The sequence below is a fragment of the Lynx canadensis genome, chromosome E2 (assembly GCF_007474595.2).
Source record: "Lynx canadensis isolate LIC74 chromosome E2, mLynCan4.pri.v2, whole genome shotgun sequence".
In the NCBI taxonomy this organism is placed as follows: domain Eukaryota; kingdom Metazoa; phylum Chordata; class Mammalia; order Carnivora; family Felidae; genus Lynx; species Lynx canadensis.
In genome coordinates, this window is record NC_044317.1 from 17,563,346 (window position 1) to 17,580,678 (window position 17,333).

Sequence of the window (17,333 nt, forward strand, 5' to 3'; positions counted from 1 at the left end):
AGGGGGCGCCTGGGTGGTAAGTCAGTTAAGCGTCCAATTTAGGCTCAGGTCATGATCTCGTGGTTTGTGAGTTCGAGCCCCACATCAGACTCTGTGCTGACAGCTCAGAGCCTAGAGCCTGCTTCAGAATCTGTGTCTCCCTCTGCCCCTCCCCCACTCACACACACACTCTCTCTCTCTCTTTCTCTCTCACAAATAAACATTAAAAAAATGTTTTTAAAAGATGGATGTTGGGGCGCCTGGGTGGCGCAGTCGGTTAAGCGTCCGACTTCAGCCAGGTCACGATCTCGCGGTCCGTGAGTTCGAGCCCCGCGTCAGGCTCTGGGCTGATGGCTCAGAGCCTGGAGCCTGTTTCCGATTCTGTGTCTCCCTCTCTCTCTGCCCCTCCCCCGTTCATGCTCTGTCTCTCTCTGTCCCAAAAATAAATAAACGTTGAAAAAAAAAAATTAAAAAAAAAAAAAAAAAAAAAAAAAGATGGATGTTGAGGAATTCTATTATTTCAATAAACTGAAAGAGCAAGAAGGAATAAAGTATAGGTTGTATGCAGATATTCTGGTTCTGGAGGAAGAACAGAAAGAAAGACGTCTGCAAAGCAAGGTCAGATCACAGAGGGCCCTGGATGCCATTCAAAGAAACTCAGACATTTTTTTGATGAGCCACTGAAGGTTTATGGGCAGTAAGGAAAAGACGCTATCCTTACAGAGGGAGATCCAGTCAGTCTCAACTAATAAGAACCAATGAGTTGAAATATGAACAGGCATAAAGGCTCAGAAAACTGAGTAGGCCAAATTTCCAAGTAATAAAATATGGCTAAGTTATGAAAAGCAGTGTTACGCTTTCTGCAAAAAGTGTCAAGAAATTTCTCATGAGGTACTAAGGCTTTTAGTTTTAATTCATATGGTAAGCGAAAAAGCCAAGATACAATATTATCGTACTATATCATGGAAACAAACAAAGAGGCACAAGATGTACTAGAAGACAAAAAACTAAAAAAATGTGAACAGTGAACAGGATAGTGGTTACTTTGTTTTCCTCTTTATGCTTTTTTGTATTATACAAAGAAGGTATGTTACTCTTACGATTAAAGAAGGAATAACATTTTTTTCAGACCAAACTGAGAAAAGAATGATAGATGTTGCTTCTTCTCATTGAAAACTACAATTATTAAAGTTTATTTGGCCCCATCCCATTGGGCAGTAAGTCCCAATTTGCCAGTTCACTAATAACATGGCCTTTATATTCCTCTAGTAGAATGAATAACCTATAAACTAAGCTTAAGATTACTTCCTACATTATCCCAGAATCTTCCAGCATCCTTCAGATCAGTCATGTCATCTCCACCACATTTTACGTTAGAAAAAAAAAGCTGAAATGGATAAGTGTCACTTCTAAGCTTCTGTGAACCATCCTGTCAAAATGAAGTACTATATTCAAATACTTTTTTAAAAAAGACATGACAACAATTAACTTAAGAAGCTCTATTCTTAAAATTTCAATGGTAAAGAGTCCTTTCTGAATACTGTAGCTATATTTAGTTCCATAAAAATAAAAATAAAAATAAAAAAGATCATGAAATCTAAGCTGCTCTTTTAGTGTTTCTTTAAACAAAGCTTTTAAACTGGGGCTTCTGAGCAGAATGATAGGGAAAAGGTAAGTGGTGATACTGACCTGCCCTGAAGGGACTAGCACCACAAGCAAGATCTTTAGAACAAAAGATAAAATCACACACACACACACACACACACACACACACACACACACACACCTCTGATACAGTGAATGCTAACTTTTTGGAGATATGGAGTGTCTTTAAGTATCAAATGAGAGCTATGGACCCTATTTTCAGAAAAAAATTCAGGTTCGCACATAAAATATTTCTTGCGTATAATTTCAGAGGGACTATGGACCGCTACAAGTCCATGGAGAAACCCCAAGTTAAGGATCCATTGCTTCTGGAAGTAAAGACTCATTCACTACTGCCTATTCAATTTTTGCCTACCATGAAGAGAAAAACTGTTAATTTTGACATATGTGCACTAAGATATACACTAGAGACTTGTTAAGATAGCAATTAACTTTAACTACTGATAAGTCAAATACTATAAAATTCTCTACATAGTCACTAAATTGGTCCCAGATTAAACTCTTCCAAAGTGTTTTTAAAATAAACATGTTGAGAAATTTTAAACTCAGTTCAGGGGCATAGTTACAACTCTAAAACCTACTAGAGCTCAACAGCTCTTGGGAAATAAGTAGCTTGTGTTTGTACTGATGATTCTGTTTGCAGTCAATGTATGTTTTTCATTTTCCTCAAGTCCATCGTACTGAAAGAGCGTTTTATAACTTCACTAGGTTAACCCTGAATAAAAAATTAAATTTGCACTATAACAAACAGCCACACTTTGAATGCATGTAAAATCTGAGTAGCTGCCAGCAGTTAAGAACTATATGGATTCTGGTCAATAGGAACTTATATTAAGAGGTAATAATACCTACACGTATCACCTAGAAAGTGGAAATAATTTAAAATATACTTGTGTGCCATTCCACTAACGTTTATTAAGCACTTTCTAAACGATCTCTAGAAGAAAGAAACCCCCATCCTATAATTAACATAAAATATAGTTATCAGACAATTTCCTTTAAGAGTAAGTCTGACTCTGAACATACATATACCATTTAGAGAGTCAGAAAGAGAACTGGATCGTTATGGCGCGGAGAGTAAATGTGTGTCTGCCCTTTACTCTGATTCACTGGCAAAGCCTTTGTGAAGTAAGTGGGCTTATGAGGCAGAGCTGTGAGGCTCCAGCAAATTGCACCTACTATTAGCTGGCATCCGGGGGAAAAAAACCTGCAGGATTATTTAAGGCACTCACATTTCACTTAGCGATTATAAATAGCAGCACCTCAGCTGCCTCAAGGGCTCGTTCCCGTTCTACCAGCGCCCCTTAGTGGACAAGTCAGGGAAGGGCCTTTTGGGTGCAATTCCATCAGAAGAGAGAGGGTAAAAGGATGGGTGGACTCACCAAACGGTCTCTTTGATGGTAATCATGATGCCACCTTGAGCGGCCGCTCTAAACTGACACAGAGAAGGAAGAGAGGACACAGATTTGTCCAATCCTGCAAATCCTTTCAGGCTGGCGATTGCCTTCTTCCTCTCTAGCTTCCCCAGAATCCATAATAAGATCTCTTGGCAAAGTGACCTGGCAGAAAAAGCAGTTATAAATGAGCTTGTCAACTTACTCTACACATCTAACAAGATAACATAAAAAAAGAAAGGAAGACTGTCAGGTTCCACTGCATTCTAAATGCTGGCACAACCACCTAGTGCTACTGAAGTGCAGGACTGGAAAGTTATGCTTCCCGTGAATTTGGGAATATATCTAATAACCTGAAATTCAATGAGTGACTGGCTAATCTGGGCCCCAGAAGCAACACTGGTAAGACACAGGAGCTCCACATAATTAAAAAAAAAAAAAAAATCCAAGCGTACCATTGCCTTTGGGTCAGGCCCTGTGAACAGAAGTTTACACTGACAAAAACCGTCTACGAGTGGATCAAGAGCAGGTGACCAACAAACTCTTGCTGATGCCTCAGCCCCTTCCATCTGTGCCAATCAGCCAGGATAAGGAGGGAATAAACGTTCACTTATTCTTTCTCGGGCTCTGATGAGGACATGACAGTGCTGTGAGGATTTGGGTTTCAAAACTAAGACAAAGGTTATTTTACGGACAGTGATTTGAAGCCAAATGCACACACTCATAGTCTCCATCTTCCACTGTGTTTTCTCTTGTAGCTGTTGGACTACAGTGATGTGCTGACCAAAAGTTAGAGTCTAAGGCAGTATGCGAACTTTGAAAAATATGTAAGAATGAGTACTTTCCTTCACCACTTAACAACGATGATGACAACAATCATCTCTCAGCTATTTTCCAGGGACAGCGCTAAACACTTCAATGCACAGTCTTCATAAAATAACCCTATGAAGAAGGTAATATTCGTAGGGGTTCTCCAAACACTAAAAGTCAGAATTCTCTAGGACTTTGAAAAGGATATAAACCCTTAAAAGGAGGAAAAAACAACATAAATATCTGTGAAAAAAGAGACCTGATACAAAATGAAGCCTACTTAAAACTCCAATACAAAAGATTGTTTTCTGGGTGATTAAGAAATCCCTTCATTCCAAACAACACTGCGCAGCACTCATACTAAATCCAAGTCTAAATTACAGAGTGCCATGTTCAGATCCAGATTTCCCCAACTTGATTTCTCATTCCCCACAAGGTAGTTATGATCCCTTCTCTACTTCCTCCTTCCTAGACATGTAATTCCAGTATTTCTCATGGATCAAACACGGGCATGTTTACACATGTAAACAGGGGTTTCGTCTCTGATGTCTAGGACGGAGGCTGAGGAGAGCCATTCTAAAAATTACACCCAATCCCCAGCAATCTGAAAAGTGCTCTTTCTTTCCCCAGATGAGCAGAATAAGAGGATCCTCAAATGCTTTCCTGATTTTGAAACAAACAACAAAAAAAAAACAATTACAAAGTAGCACTAAGTTTTATATTCAAAAAAAGAATAAGAATGACATACAAGAAAGATTTCACTATTTATAAACAAATAAGTTTCTCTAGATTGTTTACCTTATATGAGACATGCTTTGCTTGGTGAAACAGTATAGAGAAAAGAGCACACCCAAGACTGGAAGCAGGGAGTCCACTAAAACCGTCAAAGGTTCATTCCCGACCACGTACACCTAGGGAAAAGAAAATGGCGAGAGGCACGGTGAGCACAAGGCCAGAGGAACAGGAATCAAACACCACACACCTACTAGCAGGGCTCAGAGTCTTATCTTAAGCAACGCTGTTGTCCTAAACTGAATAATTTTAGCTCTAAGACTAAGAAAACCATTTGAGATTGGCAGACAGGCTGAAGCACAGGGAGCCTGAACTGCAGCGGTGCCCTTTCGTGGGTGGCCTGAAGAACTGTCAGGCAAAATGGGTAAATGAACCCATTTTCTGACCCCTTCCTTTCCTGCTTTTGACTACCTTTGTGTCTCCCGCTAGTCTGCCTATTACTCATCTATGCAATAACCGTCTAATTACCAAAGGGCCTGCTCTTAGGAACTAACAAGCAATGCCAAACAGAAAAACTTAAAACTAGATTTGAAAATCAAAACCAAAACCAAAAACACGGCCTGCTCTAGAGTTGTCACTCTAATGTGTGTCTGCCTGGGTGGCTCAGTCGGTTGCGTATCCAACTTTTGACTGTGGCTCAGGTCATGATCTCAAGGTTGTGGGATTGAGCCCCACGTCAGGCTCCTTAATGAATGTGGAGTCTGCTTGAGATTTTCTCTCTCTCTCTCTCTCTCTCTCTCTCTCTCTCTCTCTCCTCCCCTCTCGACTCATGCACACATCCACTCTCTCTCTGTCTCTCTCAAAATTGAAAAAAAAAAATCTGTCATTCTTAACATGTAACTGCCATATGGGTATGTCCTATTCTCTCCAGTTCAATAAATGTTAAAAGAAATTACAACGCACTCCTAGCTCTCCATTGACTTTATAGGGTTAAGTGTGTGAGGATGCTGATTTTTGTTAACAGTAATTATGTCACACGTTTTAGTTGTCACTTCAAAAAGGATAGCACAAATGCATTCAACAAACTTTATTTGAACACCCACTGGAATCAAAGCATGGTCTTAGGCACTGTAGTGAATATAAAAATGAGTAAGAGTTGTTCTCTCTCAATTGCTTGTGATCTAACAGGAAGAATAAAACAAGGAGACCAATTACAAAAATAATAATTCAAAACAGGTAAGTTAAAGAATTAAGAAGAGCAAAACACTATTTTTTTCCAACATTCTTTCTGTAAATCAGGGCCTCTGTAAGCTTCCATTTCCTCATCCTTAAAAATAAGACTGACCTTGGGAGACTGTTATAATTTTTTTTTCCATAGGAGACTGTTATAATTTTAATAAGCTAACTGTTTAAAGAATCTAACACAGTAGCTGGAAGATAAAAATGCTGGCATAGTTCCGGGAATACATATTAAGAGTGCCAGTTCCTCAGCTTTCTCCTTTTATCATCATTATCTGTGTCCGCACTATCAGGTTTCAATTAATTTATTAATTAAGTCGTGCTGAAGTGAAGGAGGAATCATTGCTGTTTTGTGGGATCCTACAGGTCATGGAGGCACAAGCTGGAAGACGCTCTGTGCTTTTCCAGAGAATCCTGTCCCTTTAAATCAACCTTAATTTTTCACACTGCTTAAGCCTCCCAGCATCTCTGTGGAGCTTGATAACCAAGGAGTCAGCTTCCTGTGCATGATCTAATCTCCATAAACCCAGCTCAGTGGGGTGCATGGTACGGCAGTGTTCACAGTAATATGCAGGCCTAATTATGATATCATCAATTACAAGTGGTAAAGAGAGAGAGAGAGAGAGAGAGAGAGAGAGAGAGAGAGAGAGAGAGATTTCCCCAGATCACGTAAGGGCCTATTGTTTGGCTCTGTGGTCCGTTTTCCCAGAAGTAATCCCTGTGGAGCCATCCTTCCTTATCAGCATCTTGTATACAAAAAAACAAAACCCAAATGGAGTTAACCCTCCTTTATTTACTGGCTTGACTGAGACACAGCACCTAAAATTTTAACATGAATTCAATCGAGCCCATTTCTCAGGGGTATATGTTGTTATTGATAAATTCCTCCAAGTTTTAAGTTCTCTTGTCATACTTTTCTGAAGAAACAAGTACTGCTTTTGTATTTAGAAAAAAATCGATCAAAGGGTTTTCTCTGTGGTATCTCAAACAACTCAAATGGCCTCTTTTTGCCACTTATAGATTGTCATCTCCCTTCCAGTATTAAGAGGAAACTTCTCCTTATACTGAGCCCAAAGCTACCTTCCTCTAACTTCCTTGATGGAAGTACTTTGTTGTTGTTGTTGGTGTTGTTGTCGTTGTTTGAAAAGTTTTAGATGGGCCATTCAAACATTCTACCTTTTCCACAGGCCTGCTATGTATTTGTTCAACTATTCATCCATTCATTCACTAATTCAAACATTTAGTAAGCATCTAACCACCATTAATGACTTTCCTCCTATAAATTCCAATAGCACTTAGAGCTTGTAACACAGAGAATGTATAGTTCTCTCTCACCTCTTCAACTAGCCTAGAAGGCAAAAGTGAAGCTCTCTGTTTCAGCACCTATCACAATAGATGATTAAGTTGTGTTACCTGAATTTCTGGTGAATAAGCAGTTGTTACAGAAGTATACAATTTAAAGGAACCACATTGTTACTGTTCTTATGAAGCAAACAATAACTACCATTTACTGCAATGTCTACTCAAGAATAAACCAGGTTATTCAGCTAAACATTTAACATACAATCAATCCTCACCAGAGTCCTGCAGGTTAAGCATTTTTATTCCCATTCTAAAAATGTGGAAAACTAGGGCCCAGAGAAGCAAAGTTAGTGGAGCCAAGGAATTCTGTTAGTAAATGGCAGAATCAAGGTGAACAAAGGTCTGCCTGACGTAAAATCCATGCACAATCCAGAGACAGAGAGCAGTAAAGGTTGTAAGGGGGTGGGAGTAGGGGAAAATGGGGACTGACTGCTTCATGGGTACAGTGTTTCCATTTGGGGTGATGAAAAAGTTCTGGAACTAGACAGCGATGATGACTGTGCGACGCTGTGAATGCACTTAATGCCAGCGAATTGTATACTTTAAGATGGTTAAAATGGTAAATGTTCTATTATTTTCTAAAAGAACGAAACACGTACTCGTGGCCTCCCCAAACTCACCTCCTCCTGTGCCTGTTTGCATTGCTTCAGTCCCTAACCCACACCACCTTTATCCCGACCATCTCCCCTCAGAACCAGTAGGCCCCAGCCTGCCAGGCTATTAATAACTCCAGTCCTGCAAGAAGAGTTCCTGAGTGGCACCAGGAGCTTCTGCACCACCTCCCCTTCCTCCCGCTGAGACTCTTCTCTATTATACAGCCGTCTTCTACCGAGTCTTCCAGGGGGGCTCCAGGGCCACAGCATGGCCTTTCCAAGGACAGCGCCCTCCTTCCAGTCTGTTGCCTGGCACTCAACTCATACGCAGGTTAACGGTTTGGTCTGGACCTCACATCCAACCTTACCCTCTCAGTATACTCCTGAAGTAGAATCTGGTCATTTCCCACTTCATGTGGACTCCCCAGGTCACTGAATTATATCTGAGTTTAGTGACCCATAAAGGGACACAGGAGGCTGCACCGATTCAGCGATGTCTTGCTGACAGCACAGACAATGAGCAACTGCTCCAGGGGAAAAAAAAACAAAACAACAGTCCTCCCAACAAAGTCATGCTATATATGGAAGCAACTGTTAGGGCCAGTTCCTTCCAGTGTCCTTCATACTAGGCTGGTGACAGTATGGACTGAGGAAGCAGTGAGGGCACAACAGTAGGCTGTTCCTGCCCCACAGAGGACAGGGCCCTACTACCCTGCATCTCTGCTCTAACATCAGGTGTTGTGGAATTTCCTTGGACTGTGCTCATACGTAGTCTCCTGCTATCTGGGATTCTTGAACTCTTGGGAGTTCAAGTTCTGAAACACAATCCCATATTGCATGTATTATTTCTACCTGTGGAAATTCCCTTTCCTCAGCAGTATACCTACTGGGTATATTTCACATAGGGTTGTTTGTAATACTTCCACTGACCAGCTGCAAGACTTATCACAAATCAATTGACTTATCTGAGTCTCAGTTTCCTTACCTAGGGAATAAGGAGGTTGGCAAATCTATCACCCTCTGACTTGACAGCAAATTTGCTCACTCCCTTCAGTATCCTTCTGGTACTTTAGCCATTAAGAGGTTTAAAAAGAAAACCAACTAGCTGGAAAACATGAAACAATCCTGCACCACCCGAAAATTTTTCCAACACTCAAACTGACCAAGATGTAAAAATTTCTAATCCTCCCCACATGCTTTCCCTTCTATAAGTTCTGAAATTAGAAATTTAAAGCTGAAATCCTGATTAGGTGAAAGATGTTCTGGTTACTTGAGATATCTGTACGACCAGAGATCACCAAACAAAATACCAAGAGGTGGGAAACCTGAAGCAGGGAAAGGAGAGACAGACTCTCAAGGTATCTTCAATTCTCTTGTGTGAAAAGCCTCTCTGAGAGTAAGTGAAATGGTGCTTCGAAGAAAAGTTCAACTTCCATGTCTATCTTTGGCTCTTCCAGTAGGACAGGACTGAGGGGCAAAATGAGAGACCAGTATGAATCTATGAAAATCATAATGGCTCAGAATAGATCAGTGGAGGAAACGGGTACCAATGACCCACTGGCAGCTTGGGGATTTCCTCATTCCTTTATAGGGATTTCCACATTCCTTTCTGAATGCATCTTGGCTTTCTATCACAGATCCAGCCATGAGAAGAGGTGTGGTTAAGCCTTACAACCCTTCATCTAAGCTCAGAGATCACTCTTACCTAGTAACAAAGACATGTTTCTGGATACTGTTAACAATCCATCACATTCTACTTGTAACTCTTTGTTTGCCTGACTGGGGGCTCCTTGAAGGCAGCAATTGGCTCTTAATCATTTCTGTTATTTGTAAACCTAGCAGAGTAGCTGGCATTCTGTATGTACTTGGTAAAAAAATGTTTTTTTTTTCCTGACTGATTAACTGAATCAAAGAAAGAATAAATAAAGCACATTGAATGCTTTTTATTTTCTCAAAAGCTCTATTTTTGTGGGGGAATTACAATGCCCCCTGTATTTTCTTTTTTGTTGTCTAAGCTGCAGCTAGAAGCTATTCAATCATCGTTAATTAACTGAAGAATCCTAGAACTTCAGCCATGGAAGGGAGAGCAGACTGAACAAAAGGAGGTTTGATGTTACTGTTGGGGCTTAGTCAGTACCTATCTTCAATATCTAAAGGACTGAATTTCTCTGGAAGGACTGACTAGAAATTTAAATTAAAAAGGAACAGAAAAACCCAGAGGAGTCAAAATGGTCAAAAGTGTTATGAGCAAACATGTGTTTCTGATTCAAAGCAAAACAAAACTGAAAGCAGTCCTCACATGCTCCATGTCTCATCTACTAGACTTCCATTACATTGTTAGGCATATGCCTTAGAGATCACTGTAGAGCTGAAAGAACACCAGGAAGTCAGGAGTCAGAAATGGGTATGAATATTGTTCCTGACACCTATATGATTGCCCCAAATCACATATTAAGTGAGTGAACACGGATAAGACATTTAAACCTCCCTAGGATTCAGTTTCCTCATTTATAATGCAAGCGTTAAGCTTTTGGCATAAGTACCAGGTAAGATAATTCATTTAAAATACTTTGTAAAATACACAGCCCTGTGCAAATGTTACGTTTATTCCTAAATACTTGCCGATGCTGCTGTAAATGGAACTGTCTTCTTAATTTACGGCCTTATCTTTTATAGGGATGTATACGTGTGGAAATAGAAACATAAATCAAGCTGACTGAATCCTACCATTGAAATTCAGTACAGGCTGGGACTTGATTTTACCCCTGTTAAAGATTAAACTCGTCAAATGCTGCCTTCTAAAATATCACAGGGATCCTTCTGATAGTAATGTTCCAGAACTCCTAATGCACTTACTGAGTTTAATTAAGACTTGTGAGAAGCAAAGGACAAGCCAAGTTACCTAATATAGGATTTTGCACTAAGCATGCTTTCAGAGCGTACTGCATAAAATAATCTTTTTAAAAAGAGTTTCCTTAAACCAAAAGAGAACTGACAGTTTTCTGAGCACAAATCATTTGCTAAAGAATACAATGAACCTACCAAAAGTTACCGGGTTTTATCCCTGAAACTCAAGTGTTAAATAAGTCACCTAATAGTCAACTCTAGAGCCAGACTAGGTCTGTTGGACTCTAAAGTCCAGGTGGTTTTCACCACACTGTCCCACAGAATCTGAATGTACTGTCTAACACTTGCATTTCCCACAGCTTTGAAGAATACCTCCTTTGGTCTTCTGCATGTTATTCAAGGTCAGAGTTCAATTACAGTTGGAAATATCCGAAAGAACGACTGCCTTTAAGGAAGAGCCATAGGTGGGAGAAGACTAACTTTTTACCACAAAGCCTTTTGCACTTTTTAAATATGTACCATGTGCAAATATTAGCTTTTCTAAACACAGAGTGAGAGAAAGAGAGGAAATGAAAGGACTGCTTCCTGGACCAGATCTGGCACTCACTAGTATGATTCAGGACAAGTCACTTCGCAATCTTTTGTGTTTTTTGGGTTTTTTTTAGTAATGTCGACACCCAACATGGGGCTTGAACTCACAACCCTGAGACCAAGAGTTGCATGCTCTACCGACTGAGCCAGCCAGGCACCCCAACTTCACAATCTTTTGGGGTTTGTTTCCTTTACTATAAAATAAGGGATTAACTTGGCAAACCCAAAGATTGTACCACACCAACAGTGAACCCTAATGTAAACTATGGACTTTGGTGATAGTGTCGTGCTAATGCAGGCTTATCAACTGTAACAAATGTCCCACTCTTAATGTAAAATGTTAACAGTAGGAGAGGCTGTGCACATGTGGGGGCAGGAGATATATGGGAACACTCTGTACTTTCTACTTGATTTTTCTGTGAATGAAAAACTGCTCTAAAAAACAGTCTTTTCAAAAACAAACAAAAAAAGAAATTAAATATTTCTAAATTTCCTTCCAGCTCTAAGATTCTGTTACAACAATTTACTCTACAAAAACAATTAACTATTCAGAAAGAGGAGTCAATTGGCCAATCTGAGAGAGTAACTTTAATTAGAAATTTGTTAAGATTAAATGGGGAAAAAAGACTTGGATAATTAAAGTCAGGGATTCCCTGAATCTGGAAACAGAGAGATAAAATGGAAATGAGAATGAAGAATACAAACTAATTAGGTACTTCTCGACTTTCCTGCCCGAAAATTTCTTCTGCCTTAGGGAGTCTCAGCAAGTATGGTGAGGAATACTAAAAGGAAACATTCCCCATTCCCACCCCTGGCCCCACCTAGTATCAGATTCTGGCTGGTTCTCTTAAGAGCAAGAAAATGTCCAAATCGTGAGGAAGTATAATTCTCTCATCCTACCCTACCCAGAACCAATCTCTATGCAGCCCAGGCCTCTCTTTACCCTTCTAGGCTAAAGAAAAACATTTATCCCTCTCATACTAGGGAGGACAAAAAAATTAAGTATTCTAGGGTTAGGACCCCCGACATTCAGAGTCAGAAGAAAACAGAATAGGGGTGCCTGGGTGGCTCAGTCGGTTAAGCATCTGACTTAATTTTGGCTCAGGTCATGATCTCATGGTTGCTGGGATCGAGCCCCATGTCAGGCTCCACATTGACAGTGCAGAGCCTGCTTGGGATCCTCTCTCTCCTTCTCTCTCTGCCCCTACACGCCTCTCAAAACAAATAAATAAACATTAAAAAAAAATATGGAGACAGACTAGGAAGCCATTGGACTAAAAGTTATTTGAGCTGCAGGGTGCCTGGGTGGCTCAGCTGGTTAAGCATCTGACTTCAGCTCAGGTCATGATCTCACAGTTTCTGGGTTCAAGCCCCACATCCGGCTCTGTGCTAGCAGCTCAGGGCTGGGAGCCTGCTTTGGATTCTGTGTGTGTGTCTCTCTCTCTGCCCCTCCCCTGCTTGCGTTCTGTCTCTCAAAAATAAATAAACATTACAAAAATAAATTAAAAAAAAAGTTATTTGAGCTGCAAATCTCTTTTTTGGCTTAAATTATTTTACCAGATATAAGGTACACACATAGAAATGACGAGAATTATTTATGCAGAAGTACAAGTGGCTATGCCAAATTTTCAGTTCAGTGAGCATCTCTGTGTACACCTGTTTTGTTGAGACCTTTCCACCTGGCCCACCAGAGCCACACTGCTCCACTCCATGCTGTATGTAAAGGATGCAAGCAAAGAAAGGCCTTCTCTTATAATTGCCCCTGCCACATTTTCATTCAGCAAGCTGAGGGCTTATTTCTTTAAATACCAAAATGTATTTATATTTTACCTCTTTCAGAAGAAAGTATTTTTCAAATGGAGGAGATGCAATCCTTGCCTCCTTAAACGAAGTATACTAAACATTGCAGTCCCAACATACTTTGTTTTTCAATGAAATACTGCTCTATGCAACAACATGGACGAATCCTAAAAACATCCTGCTGGTGAAAAGTCAGCTACAAAAGACCACATATTACATAAGTCCATTTATATGAAATATCCATAATAGGCAAGTCTACAGAGACAGCAAGTCCATTTTAGTGGTTGCCTAAGGTTTGGGGACAAAATTAGAAGAAGGGAGGGTGCCTGGGTGGCTCAATCAGCTAAATGTCTCACTCTTGACTTGGGCTCAGGTTGTGATCTCACAGTTCATGGGTTCAAGCCCCACATCAGGCTCTGCGCCATCAGCTTGGGAATTCTCTCTCTCTCCCTCATTCTCTGCCCCTCCCCCACTCACACATGCTCTCTCTCAAAATAAATAAAACTTTTTTTTTTTTTAATTGGGAGAAGGGAGGGGCACCTGCGTGGCTCAGTCAGTAAAGCATCCAACTTTGGCTCAGGTCATCATCTCGTGGTTTGTGGGTTCAAGCCCTGAGTCAGACTCTGCGCTGACAGCTCGGAGCCTGGAGCCTACCTCAGATTCTGTCTCCCTCTCTCTCTGCCCCTCCTCCACTCACGCTCTGTCTCTGTCTCTCTCTCTCAAAAATAAAGAAACATTAAAATTTTTTTTAAATAAATAAATAAAATAAAATTGGGAAAAGGGGAATGTATGGGGATGAGGATGGGTAATGGGTATGGGGTCCTTTTAGGGGGACAATAATTTTCTAAAGTCAGATTTGTGGTGATGGTTGCACAACCCTGTGACTACACTAAAAGCACTGAGTTGAACACTTTAAATGTGTGAATTGTGGCGTATGTGAATTATATCCCAGTAAATCTGTTAAAAAGAAAAGAAAAAAAGAGAGAAAACCAGAGCTGGACATGTTCCCAAATGCCTCTCTAAAATTAAACACCCTCTTGTACCCTCTTGCTACCCAGTGAGCTGCTGGATCATTCAACTATCCCAGATGTTTTCCTTGTTTCCTGCCTTTGAGCTGTGCTCTGTAATTTAGTATTAGCAGAAAGTTAATAAAGACAACACAGCCTTTGTTGCTAAACTTTACACAGTGTTTACCATTTCCCCCCAACATACACATTTCCTCTGTTTTCCCAGTGCAGCTGAGCTGCCAAAACCTTGTAGGGAGAATAATTACCCTTCCGCACCCCTTCCTGCTTTCATAACCGCCCCAATCTTTTGTGCATAATCAAGTGTTTACAGCCAACTAATGTTTTGCTTGCCTCTCCAGGAGGTTTTAAATTCACCAAACTGTTCACCAAATTAGGAGGGTTTTTTTCCCTCCCCCTTTTTTGGGGAGCAAGAATAGGAACAATGGCAGGATTCACTGTTTCTGGATCTCTCTATTTTTTAGACGCTAATTCACTTGCCAGAAAGAAGCTGATTTGCTTTCTTTTTCCTCTAAAAGCAATTTTTTTTTTTTTACTTCCCAGAAATACTATGAGGGGTTTGTACCAGAGTGTAGTCACAATTAAGTTCTACCCCTGACACCACTTTCAAGTCTTTCTGACATTCCACACCCACCATTTAACAGTTTTCATCATGATATTCCTCAGATGGTGTGTGACTGAAGACAACCTTTCTGAGAGTTAGCTGGGCCTTGTTCTCTAATTCAGAACATTTGCTTTCTACACTGCTCTATATAATTTCTTATTTTTCTACAATCAAAAATGTCCTTACCTATGAATATGTAGAACAGGATATAAAAACTTTCTTTTCATAAGTCTCTAAATGAGGCATTAAAAAAAAAACAGCATTATAGTCACTAAGTTAGGTTTTATCTATAAACAATCTGATGCTATATTTGTATGCCAGGTCCCTTTTATTTAATAGTGAAATTAAATGAAACAGCTTACTTTAGTAAAAAGTTGAGTGTTGAACAGAACGAGTTTTGAATTTTTAAGCGTGAATTTTATACCTACAAATCATGCATATCATACATTAAGTTTAAAACAAAAGAAAACAGGGACACCCGGCTGGCTCAGTTGGAAGACTGTGACTCTCATTCTTGGGGTCTTGAGTTTGAGCCTCACGTTGGGTGTAGAGATTACTTAAATCAATAACACTTTGCTGAGGCAAAAACAAAACAAAAACAACCACCCCCCCCCCCCAATCATCTGCCTTCTTATCTGAAAGAATACGACTTAAGGTTTACTCTACACCGTCACATACTGCTAGTAGGAATGTAAACTGGTGCAGCCACTTTGGCAGTTCTTCAAACGGTTAAACACAGAGTTACTATAAGATCTAGCAATTCTACTCTTTTTTTTTTTTTAATGTTTATTTATTTTTGAGAGAGACAGACACAGAATGTGAGTGGGTTAGGGGCAGAGAGAAAGCGAGGCACAGAATTGGAAGCAGGCTCCAGGCTCCGAGCTGTCAGCACAGAGCCTGACGCGGGGCTCGAACTCACGAGCCGTGAGATCATGACCTGAGCCGAAGTCGGATGCTCAACCGACTGAGTCACCCAGACGCCCCTCTAGCAATTCTACTCTTAGGTATATACCCAGGAAAACGAAAACATATGTATGCACAAAGACTTGTACACAAATGTCCATAGCAGCATTAATCATAATAGCTAAAATGTAAAAACAACCCAAATATATATCAAAGGATGAATGGATTACAAAATAGAGTCTATATCTACAATAGGATATTATTCAGCAATAAAAAGAAATCAAGTCTTGGGGCGTCTGACTGGCTCAGTCAGTAGAGTATGCAACTTTTGATCTTGGGGTTGTGAGTTTGAGCCCCATGTTGGGTATAGAGATTACTAAAAAATAAAAGAAATCTTAAAAAAAAGAATGAGGTCCTGCTTTGTGCTTAATATAAACCTTAAAAACATCATGCTAAGTAAAAGAAGCCAATCACAAAAGACCATATAGTGTATAATTCCATTTATATGCAATGTCCAGAATAGGCAAATCTATAGAAAGAGAAAGTAGATTAGTGGTTGACTCGGGTTGGAGGTTGGAGGGGTGAGGAGTAGGGAGAATGGAAAAAAGGGTGGTAAAGGGTTTTGGTATAGTGTGGGATTTCTTTTTGGGTCATGAAGTATTAGAATATACTTCTAATATGCAAGCCTTAGATTATGCTAAAAAGCCATTGATATGCATACTTTTTTTTTTTAAGGTAAGCTCCACAATCAGTGTGGCACTTGAACTTGAACTCCCAAGATCAAGAGGTGCATGCTCTACTGACTGCGCCAGACAGGTGCCCTGATTTGCACACTTTATTTTATTTTATTTTATTTTAATTTTTTTAACGTTTATTTATTTTTGAGACAGAGAGAGACAGAGCATGAACAGGGGAGGAGCAGAGAGAGAGGGAGACACAGAATCTGAAACAGGCTCCAGGCTCTGAGCTGTCAGCACAGAGCCCGACACGGGGCTCGAACTCACGGACCGTGAGATCATGACCTGAGCCGAAGTCAGATGCTTAACCGACCAAGCCACCCAGGCGCCCCTAATTTGCACACTTTAAATGGGTAAACTGTATAGTATGTGAATTACAACTCACAAAGCTCTTTGAAGAAAGAAAGATCTACTTTACATCCAAATGGCCATCAACTGATGAACAAATAAACCAAATGTGGTATATTCATACCATGGAATATTACTTAACAATTAAAAGGGACAAAATATTGGTATATGCAACAACCTGGATAAACCTCCGAAACATTATGCTAAGAGAGGGTGCCTGGCTGGCCCAGTCAGTACATTTGATCAACAGTCCGTGACTCTTGATCTCAGGGTTATGAGTTCGAGCCCCATGTTGGGCAAAGTGATTACTTTGAAAAAAAAACAAAACATGGAAACACCCCCCCCCCACACACACACACACTAAACATCATACTAAGAGAGAGAAGTCCGCCACAGAAGATCACATGTTGCATGGTTCCTTCCCATGAAACAGCCATAAAGGCAAATCCATAGAGGTAGACAGATTAGTGGTTGCCTGGGGCTAAGGGTGGGAACAAGGAGTGACTATAAATAGGCACAGGGACCTTTTTAGGGTAATGGAAATGTTCTAAAATTGTAATGTATTAGTTTCACAACTCTGTAAACTTACTAAAAATCACTGACTTGCATACTTAAAACATTATTTTATGGTCTGTAAAGTATACCTCAATAAAGTTGTTTTATAAAAAAAGATTTATTCTAGAGGCGCCCTGGTGGCTCAGTCA

General features: G+C 40.2%; 1 protein-coding gene across 1 annotated transcript in view; it reads right to left on the minus strand.

Annotated features, from left to right (window-relative positions):
• The window catches only part of TANGO6 (transport and golgi organization 6 homolog), a 192,674-nt gene that overhangs the window by 135,463 nt on the left and 39,878 nt on the right, over nucleotides 1-17,333 (minus strand). Inside the window, exons 8-9 of the mRNA XM_030298979.1 lie at nucleotides 4,647-4,759; nucleotides 3,027-3,203 (exon numbers count right to left, since the gene is read on the minus strand). Of these exons, the coding sequence (XP_030154839.1) occupies nucleotides 3,027-3,203; nucleotides 4,647-4,759 (290 nt within the window). The remainder of the gene's footprint in view (nucleotides 1-3,026; nucleotides 3,204-4,646; nucleotides 4,760-17,333) is intronic.